The sequence below is a fragment of the Triticum aestivum genome, chromosome 2A, assembly GCF_018294505.1.
Source record: "Triticum aestivum cultivar Chinese Spring chromosome 2A, IWGSC CS RefSeq v2.1, whole genome shotgun sequence".
Taxonomy (NCBI): domain Eukaryota; kingdom Viridiplantae; phylum Streptophyta; class Magnoliopsida; order Poales; family Poaceae; genus Triticum; species Triticum aestivum.
The window spans coordinates 370,291,048-370,303,273 of NC_057797.1; the positions used below are offsets into that span (position 1 = coordinate 370,291,048).

Below are 12,226 nucleotides of genomic sequence, written 5' to 3' on the forward strand. Positions count from 1 at the left end.
CTGGAGGAAGTCAACGGTCGATGAATAGTAGCCAGTGGAGGCTAGAGCAAGGCAGTAGACGGTAGATGAACAGTAGCCCATAGAATCTCGTTTTGTGGTAGCCACACCCCTCCCGATGAACAGGACCCCGTTTCGACTGTAGGCGGTTGGAGGGATGTCCATTTCCTCCATTTTGCGGTACATCACACCCCTCCCAATGAACAGGACCTTCGACGGTAGGCGGTTGAATTGAAGTCAGTTTCCTCTGTTTTGCCGTACTCCACACCCCTCCCGATGAAAAGGATCCCGTTTCAACCGTAGGTGGTCGAACAGAAGGTCGTTTCCTCCGTTCTGCGGTACGCCAGACCCCGTTTCGGCTGTTCCGTCCAAGCAGGTTGGCTCTTGTTGAACAGGACGCATTCTGATCCAGTCGGTTGCTTCCCGATGAAAACGACGTTGTTTCTCTGTTCCGACCCAGCCGGTTGGCTACCAATGAACAGGACACCATCGTTGTACTCATTCAAGACCATGCCCGTATGTATGTACGTGGCCATCTTTTTTGCGGCGTGGTTGTACGCATGTGTACACAATTTAGACGGGACCACCTGAACTGCTACCGCTCCTAACTCGGCCACGATTCATTGTGGCACATAGACCAATCGACCAGTATGTACGTACATGTTTGCGACCAGACAGATAATGCTATGTACGCTTCGACCGGGTGGGTCCCAGCTGTCAGGGAGGATAAGGAGGCACTTCCCTGCGTGCGAAGATATAGTAGTGGTCCTGATGTCTACTATAGAACTTCTTCTTGTAGACTCGTGTTGGGCCTCCAAGCGCAGAGTTTTGTAGAACAGTAGCAATTTTCCCTTGAGTGGATGACCTAAGGTTTATCAATCTGTGGGAGGCGTAGGATGAAGGTGGTCTCTATCAAACAACCCAGCAACCAAATACAAGATATTTCTTGTGTCCCCGACACACCCAATATGATGGTAAATTGTATAGGTGCACTAGTTCGGCGAAGAGATGGTGATACAAGTGTAGTATGGATAGTAGATATAGGTTTTTGTAATCTGAAATAATAAAAACAACAAGGTAGCAAGTGATAAAATGGAGCACAAACGGTATTTCAATGCTTGAAAACAAGGCCTAGGGTTCATACTTTCACTAGTGCAATCTTTCAATAGAGCTAGCATAATTGAATCATATAACAATTCCTCAACGTGTGACAAAGAATCACTCCAAAGTTCTTATCAAGCGGAGTGCATAAGATGAAATTGTTTGTAGGGTACGAAACCACCTCAAAGTTATCATTTCTGATTACTCTATTGAGCTATTCCTATAAGTGTCACGGCCCTAGAGTTCATACTAAAATAACACCATATGATACACATCAATCAACCCTAATGTCACCTAGATACTCCAATGTCACCACAAGTATCTGTGGGTCAATTATACGATATGCATCAAACAACTTCAGATTCATAATATTCAATCCAACACAAAGAACTTCAAAGAGTGCCCCAATGTTTCTACCGAAGAAAGTAGGACGAAAACGTATATCAACCCCTATGCATAGGTTACCCCAATGTCACCTCAGGAATCCGCGAGTTAAGTACCAAAACATACATCAAGTGAATCAATATAGCACCCCATTGTCACCATGAGTATCCATATGCAAGACATACATCAAGTGTTCTCAAATCCATAAAAGTATTTAATCCGATAAAAGTGAAACCTCAAAGGTAGAAACTCAATTCATCACAACAAGATAGATAGGGAGAAACACCATATGATCCAACTATATTAACAAAGCTCGCGGTACATCAAGATCGTACCAAATCAAGAACACGAGAGAGATATCAAACACATAGCTACTATTAGATACCCTTAGCCTCGGGGGTGAACTACTCACACACCACCATGAGAATGGAGGAGAAGTTGGTGGTGATGGTGATGGAGGAGATGTCCCCGGCAGTGTTCCAGCTCCATCGGAGGAGAGGGGCTGGGGGCCCTGCTTCTTCTTCTTCCTTGGCCCTCCAGGGGGGAGAGGGAGCTCTCCCCTATATTGGATCTCTCTGTTGCCTTCTGTTTCTGCGACCCTGTTTCTGGTCGAAAATTGTTTCTTAAATTACTGGAGGTCCGTAACACCGATTGGACTGAAATTTCAAAACGATTTCTTTTCAGATATTATCTTTCTTGCGGCGAAAAAAGGGAATCAACCAACCTACGAGGGGCCCATAAGCCACCAGGGTCCTGCCAAGGGGTAGGCTACGCCCTGGTGCCTTGTGGCCACCTCGGGCACCGTCTTGCATTGATTCTTCTTCCTGAAAATCGCATATATTCCAAAATAAATCTCCATAAATTTTATCCCATTTGGACTTTGTTTGGTATGGTAATTCTGCAAAATAAAAAACATACAAAAACAGGAACTGGCACTGGGCACTAGATCAATAAGTTAGTCCATAAAAATAATATAAAAGTGCACCAAAATCATACAAAATTATAATAAACATGACATGGATACTTCATAAATTATAGATACGTTGGGGACGTATCAGCATCCCCAAGCTTAATTTCTGCTCGTCCTCGAGTAGGTAAATGGTAAAAGAAATAATTTATGAAGTGTGAATGCTAGCATAGTGCATAAGTTTGATCAATGATAATTTCAATCACTTTTCCTAGCATCATAACAACAACTCTTTCTCATAAAACTCATCATGATAAAGTAGCAATCAATTCAGATGTTATGGTTCAAACAATGCATTCTCTTGAAACTTAACAACCTATGTTCTTAGTCACCAAACAATTGTAATGCATATTATTTTCAACAAAGTCTAAGTAAGGGCTCCATATACTCAATTATCATTTAGTCCTCTATGATTGCTAGTGCTCAAAGCATATTTTTAGAACAAATAGCATTCATCGAACACAGAGAAAGATAGGGGCTTAATGTTTTGCCTCCCAACTTATTTATCATAGAGATAATTGTCAACAATAATGATTCAGATAAAATATATTTGAATGGCCATATATGTCTGTCCCCACCACATGATGCTTATCAACTAAAGAATATGTTGGAATAATAATGAATACTACTGACTCTTGCATAAAAGTAAATACTAAAAAGTAAAAGATATGTCCTTCACAGAGGGAAGCATGGATTTGCGGAAGTGCTAGAGCTCATTGCTTAAAACAGAGATGAATTCATTTTGAGAGGTGTACTTTTCCTGTCAACGTCACGACCGAGAATTCTCATTCTTCCATGCTAAACACACTATAAGCGGTTCCCAAGTGGAAAGGTAAAATTTACTCCCCCTCAACCATAACACAAGCCATGGCTAGCCGAATTCTCAGGTGCCCTCCATACAATCAACTTTCCGGGGGAGTTTGTTTCATTATTTTTCATTTTGATCATAGGACTGGGCATCCCAATTACCAGCCTCTCTCGTGCAATGACAAGTGAATAAACACCCCTCGTGAGAATAACCTGCTTAGTATGAAAGATACTGACCACCCCCTGCCGCTTCATGAGTGGTACAGGCACACAAGACAGGTGTTTATTTGAAGATTTAGAGATGGCACATGCAAATTTACTTGGAACGACAGGGTAATACCGTATATAGGTAGGTATGGTGGATACTCATGGAAGAAACTTGGCTCAAGGATTTGGATGCACATGCAGTGATCCCGCTTCGTACAGAAATTTTGGCTAGCAAAAGATTCTAAACAAGCACAACATGTTGGAGGATCCATAACAATATAACTTCTATACAAATAATCAACCTTAACTCGTTACGTTGTCTTCCTTGTCCAACTTCAACCAATTTTCTCAAGTTTGAAAATAATTAATGGATATTCATAATTATAAAAGACGTCCAAGATAATATATTTGCATGTGAAAGTTCTCTTCCTTATACTAATCATTCATGAATTGTTTGTATGACCAATATTGTGATTGTCAAACTTCAATAAATTTTACTTTCTAAACCCAATGTGAAAGATGGCTTGGTATGCCTATCGCATGACGTCCTCCAAGTAGTACGTGGCGGCAGACATCCTTATGTCGTCCCAAATCTTTAGAAGGCACACCTTGCTATGTACCAGTTGACGGGGACCATGGGGCGAACCAACCTGTGGTTGGATGATTAGAGAGACAGTGGTATCCCCAACCCATGAAGGTTCAAGTCCTGGTGCTCGCATTATTCCTGGATTTATTTCAGGATTTCCTGCGATGCGCTTTAGTGAGAGGAGACGTTCCCGTCGACGACGAGACGCTTACAGTGACTTCATAAATCTCAAGATGATATGCTGGCTCAGTCTCTCGAAGGTGCTCATAAGGCTCAAAGATGCTCATAGGGGTAGGGTGTGAGTGTGTGCGTCTATAGGGGTGAGTGTATACGCGTATGTATAACCATGCGCTTTAGTGAGAGGAGACGTTCCCGTCGACGACGGGACGCTTACGGTGATTTCATAAATCTCAAGATGATATGCCGGCTCAGTCTCTCGAATGTGCTCATAAGGCTCGAAGGTGCTCATAGAGGTAGGGTGTAAGTGTGTGCGTTTATAGGGGTGAGTGTATACGCGTATGTATAAACATTTACGTCTGTACTGTATTAAAAAAACAAGGACCGCAGGTTATTATCAGGACTAAGTGGGTTTGAATGACAAGTGGACCATGATAGTGCGGGTTAGGCGGGTAACGTAAACGGCGGGGCCTATCAACAAGATTGCAACCATGTATAGAGGGTCATCAACTCGGCAAACAACAACAATGTGGCTGCCAGTAGGCGCACTGTGATTGGCCAGTGACCTATTCGTCACAGGCATGGTTTGAGACCGCAGCACAGCACTTTGGAAGTTCTTTTATCAAAGTGCATCATGTGTCTCGAGTTTGTGACCTGCGCGCAATAGCTCCAAGATGAATGAGCATTTTCTTTTGCAAGAAGAAACAGCGCCCCAAGATGAATGATGGCTCCTTTGGTTTAGAGGAATTCTAAAGGATAGAATTCTTATAGGACTCTTTTTTTACAGCCCTTTAGTTTATAGGAATGGATTCCTATTCCTACATAGAATTGGTTCCTATGCTCCACATTTCATAAGAAAATAAAAAAGAGCCTAGACTCAATGAAAAAATTCCTTTGATGTCAACCAAATGACATCTTGTTTCCTATTCCTACTCATAGGATTTGAGATACATGTCATCTCATTTCCTACAAGATTCCTATTCCTATGATAATCCTATCCTATGAACCAAAAAAGGCTTGAGCATTTTCTTTTGCAAGAAGAAACAAAGATGAATGAGCATTAGATCCGGTAACAAACAGCAAAACGTTCTTACATGTTAGTATGGTGCACAAACTGCAATAAATGGATTTAGGAACAAGAATGCACATTTCGGTTTCGCGTTCACCACTTTCACCGCTAAAATAGCTGGAGCACACGAAACACAAATGAATAGCAGCACCTCCACGGGCAAACAATATGGGGCTTTGTCTGGTTGAGCATAGATACAACGATAGAAGAGTTTGAATCGGTCACAGAACTACACAGATTGCACAAACACAAAAACAGTATATATATATATATATTCCACCGAGATCTTGGGTTCCAGGTCATGCTCAAGAGTTACTTCTTCCATGGCTGGATAACCGCGACCACGATGATAACCACTATTACCAGGAGAAGGATGATGGCGTAGCACATCCACTTTCTCGAGTTTTTCTGCAGCTTCTTTGCATTCTGGAGAGCGCCCACACCTTGCTGTATGTGGTTGGTAGCATTTGAAACCTTGAAAAAAGAAAATGGAATGACAGTGCAAATGTTAGCAACATATCGTTAGTTTGCTTTATAAAATCGGTTAGGTCTATTTAGAATAAGCTGTTTGTCTTACATGTGTCTCTATGTGGTTGATCATGTCTCCTTGAGCCTCAACCAATACTGCCATATCCAGGAATATCTACAAGGCAAAACCCAGGAAATGGGGTACATAAGACATATTACAACCCTTGTATTCACATGGTGCGAACTATAAAATTGTACAAGAGCTCATGCAAATGAAAGATAACCTGCTGCAACTCCAGAAGCTTCCTCTCCAGATCTCTGACAGCATCATGACGCTCCTGTATCTCAGCAACAGTATCCAATATCTAGAAGAGGCCCAATTATCCTGATGAGATTTTGATGCATTTTCCCACAAGTACACAAATAATGACCAAGTTATAACTCATATACCTGGCCTCTCCCCTGCTGCTGAACAGCATCTTTGAAAATCTGCTCACTTCTCCCTGTCTCGATTAAATCATCAATAGTCTGCAGGTTCCAAAGTAACAAAGGAGGCACACTGTAAGATAAACAACTAAAAAACATTACAAATCAAAGCACAAATTTAACCATATAAAAAAATGTTGCAACTATACCTCTTCATCAGGGCGATTGCCAGTTACAGTAAATACCCTTCTTTCAACAACTTCCCGGTACTCCTGCCGGATTGATTCTCTCAATACCTGCATCAGAGGGTAACAACACCGTATAACTCACATAGTTGCAATAGTACATTATATTATTCTATTTTCAGACATCAGGCTGACGCATACTTTCAATCTACCATGATGGTAAGAAATATTCTTGTAAAGTTAATGAAAGTTGAAAGGAGGATAATTTGCAAAACATAGTTCAGTAATATTTGTCCTTTACTTTTTAGAACATATAAGCATCAATGAAGCCACTTCCACCGCTTTAGAAGAGCTAGATGTTCAGACTTCATATAGCTGGATGTCCCTGCTGCTCTATGAGGGCATGTCAAATAGCCCAGGTAGTAAATAGAAAAATATGGATTAATTTTCTATGTGTCTAAAGATTATTAGGCATTAGAGGGAACTTTTATTCATGGAACAAGAAAATCATCACATACAAGGTAATTTGGACAGTCCAGTTAGAGGAAAACAATACCTGAAAATCGTCCATCCGTTCCTTCAATTTCTTTTTGACTGCTCTGTAGAGATCGGTAAGCACAGTGAACAACAACTAATTCATGAAGGCAAGAAATCGGAAACACAAATTGACAGCAAATTTACCCAGTAGTCTGTTCTCTTGATCGATCTACTGCAGACCCCTTCCCACATCCAGGTTTCTGCCTGTTAGATAAGTTCTGTAGCACAGAGGCAGCAAACCATAAGCACGTCCATCCTTTAATTCATGCAGATAAAGCTAGGAAAGAATGACAGACACAAGCAGGTCAAGTGTAAACATACATCTTTTTCCAGTTCATCAACTTTGGTTTTTGCCATACGAGCAATTTTCCCCACTTCATCAATATCTTTCTCCATTCGCTGCTTAATTGCTACAAAAATGTATTGTTGTACGTGACTATACATATAGCAAAATTTTCAAGAGAGTCTACACTCATTTCAGATAAGGTTTGGCTCTGCTAAAGAACACGAGTTCTCACCTTTCATGGCACTTGCTTTCGTAACTGCTTTTGATTCCTCGTTTGCAGTCTGCAAGAAAAGGCAGGGTGTATATATATTATATTTAACTGCGGGGCTTTGATAAATTCATCAAGAAGTTAGTACTCACACACCGAGATTCCGTCATTACTATGAATAAGGACCAGAAAGAGAAATAAGGAAATTAGAATGGGGGGTGATTAATGGACCTGGAGCTTAGTCAAGAGATTCGTCAGCTTAGCTATTAGGCTCTCAATTCCATCAACCTGTGTATGAAAGCATCATGTCATTAATCTGAAGTGCAAAAATGGACAAATAAGGCAGTTACAAAATGCGAAGACTGAAGAGTTTCCTAAACAGCACCTTCTTCAAGAAGCCTTTTAAATTATCAGAAGCATCAGGCTGATGCATTCCCATTTCAACGTCCCCATCTCTTGAGGAATCCCGCCGAGGAAGCTCAAAGGAATCCTGCAAAATAGGAATGTTTATAGAATATGTAATGCATGTACTGCAGCACCTGCACGAAGGCTTGATTGTTATGAATTCGATCTGACAAACCAATTGCACTACTTTCATCATAAGCTAAACCAAATACTATTGTTGCACAATAAAGCATTGACATTATAACTAATCCCAGAAGAGTATTAAGCTTAAATTGCTAATACTGCAGATAAACAGCCAAAAGAGTATTTGAGCTGTCACTTTCAAAATCAGAACACTTCCTTCCCAGTTGCGAATCGTTTGTATTCATAACACAGTGCATGTGAAAACTCAAAAGAAACATGACAACGATCATGTAATGCCAAAAGAATATTCTGAAGTCTTCCAGCATATCAAACCCCACAGAAACTCCAAGCCAGTTAATTTGACTGTTCAAATAACTAATGTGATCATTATGTGTTTTCAGCCTAACAGTCAATGACATTTCGAGGATGGTAGCAAAATTTACTCCGGTGTTAAGCATAAAGCTCGGAATAAATCAGAACAAAAGTCGTTGCAAATCACGGAGAGGTTCTTCAAACAACAGCAACCAGGCCATTTCTCATAACACAAAAAAGCAGATCTAACGCGACCATCCTAAAAGGATACATCCTGCTACTTCGCCACGCACATCTGAGCAGCTAAGCCGATTCCTTGCGTGGCATTTCCTTCTTTTTTTTCGCGCCCCGACGCTTAAGCAATCCCTTTCTCCACCAGTCACCCAGCCGCCTCTAAACTCGATCAGGCCCAGCCGACTTGGAACTCATAGCAACAGAACAACGGTTGCTTCAGAAATTTGAAGCCCATGCGGGAGGGGGGCACGGCGGGCAGCCCCGCTCAGATCTCGAGCTCGTGTCTGGATCCCCGCCACTCGGTGAAGCAATTGAGGGAGCCAGCGTGAGTAGATCGAGGGACAGGACGGTTCAGAGGGGAGGGAGGGAGGCAGAGAGAGGGAACTTACGGTGAGTAGGTTGTTCATGGCGGTGGGGCAGGAGGCGCGGCGCGGCGAGGAGAGAGAGAGAGGGAGGGGGGGGGGGGGGGGGGGTTGGCCGTTGTACTGTCGGAGATGCTTTTAACGAGTGGGGGTTAAGCTGGACGCCTTTGTGTTCCACGGCTGACAGTTCGGTCCCACCGTGGATTTGGTAGATTGATTATACTCGATGCGCGGCCTGTCTGCCGCTGGGGCCAGGGTGTCACCTCTGCCTTCTCGCGGCAGCAAGGGAACTCTCAAGTGCCGTGGAATGGTTAAAGGGTTTTTTAACTGGAAATACCAGAATATATTACATAATACAGTGTGGCACATCACCAGCCACCGCAACATTTACAAAGTTTGGAAATACATCTAGCCAGTGTTGTTGGCTACTTAATTCCAAACCAGCGCCAAAGGACCCTACACTATGAGCAACAGAGTTGCAGGAACGATTACACCATTCAACACTTGCATCATCAAAGCATTGAGTGACACCCGACCTTTGCATAGCTAAGATGCACACAGCCTTAACGAAAAGTCTAGCAAAGTATATATATAAAAAATGACAAGTTGGCGACAGTAAAGTCATATGAGTCCAAAACTATGCCAATATCGACGGAGGAGGTGGACCGATCCGGAGATTATGTTGTCATCCATGTTGGATAAAAACCTCTCTGACCACCCACTCCAACCGCATACACACTGCATTGAACAGCGATTGATACTCCGTTCGATGTAGCGTAGATCACTTACGAAGCCAGTGCGTACAACGGTAAATAACTCGCATAGAAGAAGAGGTTTTGCCATTAAAAACACAATTGTTTCTACATAGGCAAAGCGACCATAATAAGGCAGACACTCCCACCCGTATTAGCGTACTAAAAGTATTTGGTATTCCATCAAGCCAGTGACCATATATATTGGCAACACTTGTTGGCGGATACAAATTGGACGCTATTTGGATGACTTACCATATAGAATGCGCGAACTTGCACTGAAAGAAGAGGTGTTTAATTGTCTCGTCATGAGTACAAAAGCTACACTTCTTACTTCCTTGCCAGTTGCGTCGAGCGAGGTTGTCTTTTGTTAGCACAACTCCTCTCCGAAGATAACACATGAAATCCTATTTTTAGTGGCATCTTTGATTTCCATATTAGTTTATTATTATCCAATGGAACCTGTGAGTGCGAGAGTGCACGGTACATAGAGTCAACTGTGTAGGATCCAGATGTAGTGAGATTCCAGCGAAACACATCCCTCCCTTGTGTCAAGTTAACCGAATTCAAACGGGATAGAAGATGTTGCCATGACGCAAGGCGGAGGCCAATCAAATACCTCCTAAATGATACATTCGGCGGGATAGATGTTTCTTTACCGCCATCAGACCAGACAAAAAATGTGAGCCACCAGGTTTCCAATATGTCTAGGACAGCGTTTTTTGGCCTACATACTTTTTGCACAACAGGGTTTGCCAAACACCATCCTAGGTAAATAGCTTGAACAACCAATTACTGAGCAAGGCATCATTCTTAACCTGGAGGTCATGAACGCCTAAACCTCCCTGGTCTCTTGGTCGACAAACCACACTCCATTTGGTTATCCTATACTTTTTATTTTCACTGTATCCTTGCCAAAAGAATCTGGATCTGAAATAATCCAGTCTTTGCAGAACCCCTTTGGGAATTGAAAAAATGAGAGCATGTAGAGAACCATGTTTGTGAGAACGGAATTGATCAAAACTAGTCGCCCTCCAACGGAGAGCAACTTGTCTTTCCAACTCCTCAATCGTTTCTCCAATCGCTTTTCAACATGTTTCCACTCCGCATTAGTGAGACAACGATAATGAATCGGAATTTCCAAATATTTAATCGGGAATTGGCCTTGTACACAACCGAACAAGTCAGCATATTGTGCAGCCGCCTCCTTGGCTTCTCCGAAACAGAACAATTCACTCTTATGGAAGTTAATTTTCAGACCTGACATTTTCTCAAAAGCTGAAAGCAATAGTTTCATATTTTTAGCCTTATCTAGGTCATGTTCTGTAACGCCCCGAGAGATGTGCCAGGTGTCCTCTAGTTATTCGTTGTTGTTGCCTTGTCTTTACTTGCGTGTCATGCATTGCATATCATGCCATCATGTGCATTTCATTTGCATACATATTCGTCTCATGCATCCGAGCATTTTCCCCGTTGTCCGTTGCATTCCGGCGCTCCTATCTCCTCCGGTGGTCCTTTCTACCTTCTTTTCGTGTGCGGGTGTTAAACATTTTCGGATTGGACCGAGACTTGTCATGCAGCCTTGGTTTACCACCGGTAGACCGCCTGTCAAGTTTCGTACCATTTGGACTTCGTTTGATACTCCAACGGTTAACCGAGGGACCGAAAAGGCCTCGTGTGTGTTGCAACCCAACACCCTTTCATTTTGGCCCAAAACCCACCTAAACCTCCTCCATAATCTCGGTCGTTCGATCACGATCGCGTGGCCGAAAACCGCACCTCATTTGGACACTCCTAGCTCCCCCTATGCCTATAAATAGATCCCTCCATTTCATTTCTGGGTCTTTTCCCCCTAACCCTAGTCTCCTCCCTTCTCCAGCCGCCGGACGTGTCCGACCGGGCCGGACACGTCCACCCCGTTTCCCTCCGCCAATCGCTGGCCGCCACGCGTCCCGGGTCGGCCCCCACATCGCCGCGCCGCCCGAGGCCCGCCGAGGCCCGCGTGAAGCCCCCGCGGCCCGACTGCTACAGCGCGCCCGCGCCTCTCCCTCCTCCGCCCGCGCGCCGGCGACGCGCCCCGCCGCCACCGCGCCGGCCGCCGCGCGCCATTGCCGCCGTCTTCTCCGGCGGATGTCGCCACCAGCCGCCCGCGGCCACCTCGTCGTTCCGGCGGCTCCGCCCGCGCCGGAGTCCGCGCCCCCGCCGGTGAACCGTGTCGCCCCGGCCAGATCCGCCGTCTTCTACAACTCCGGCGAATCCCCGCGCTCTCCGGCGAGAGATCCGGCCGCCTCGGTTCGCGCGTCGGATGAACCCTAGATCTAGAGGTCCAATTTCTACTAAGTCCCCAAAATTTCCAGTTTCAAATGCACATGTTCATCATGTCACAACTTTGCATCCGTAGCTCCGATTTATGCGTGTAGCATATCAAAATGTTCACCTCAGAGAGTAAATCATTTCATATCATTGCATCATTTTCATTTGAGCTCATCTTGATGCCCGAAATGCTGTTGGAAGAGTGCTATTTGAGATAATTGCCAGATCTGTTGCTCCAAATAGCTATTTGTCATTTTTGCCATGATTATTGTGTGCATGATATGCCCCTGAGCTCTACATATGTTTTGTTATATGCTTTG

The 12,226-nt window shown here is 43.7% G+C and overlaps 1 protein-coding gene across 1 annotated transcript; it reads right to left on the reverse strand.

Moving 5' to 3' along the window:
• Positions 1–5,327: 5,327 nt before the first annotated feature.
• On the reverse strand, positions 5,328–8,980 carry LOC100682516 (syntaxin-132). The gene is made up of 12 exons (XM_044600921.1): positions 8,869–8,980; positions 7,791–7,895; positions 7,637–7,693; positions 7,430–7,478; positions 7,233–7,321; positions 7,056–7,129; positions 6,931–6,973; positions 6,399–6,485; positions 6,214–6,291; positions 6,048–6,128; positions 5,873–5,938; positions 5,328–5,769 (listed from the first exon to the last, which is right to left on the reverse strand). The coding sequence occupies exons 1-12, from the start codon at positions 8,884–8,886 to the stop codon at positions 5,608–5,610; spliced, it is 909 nt and encodes a 302-aa protein (XP_044456856.1). The 5' UTR covers positions 8,887–8,980; the 3' UTR covers positions 5,328–5,607.
• Positions 8,981–12,226: the final 3,246 nt, after the last annotated feature.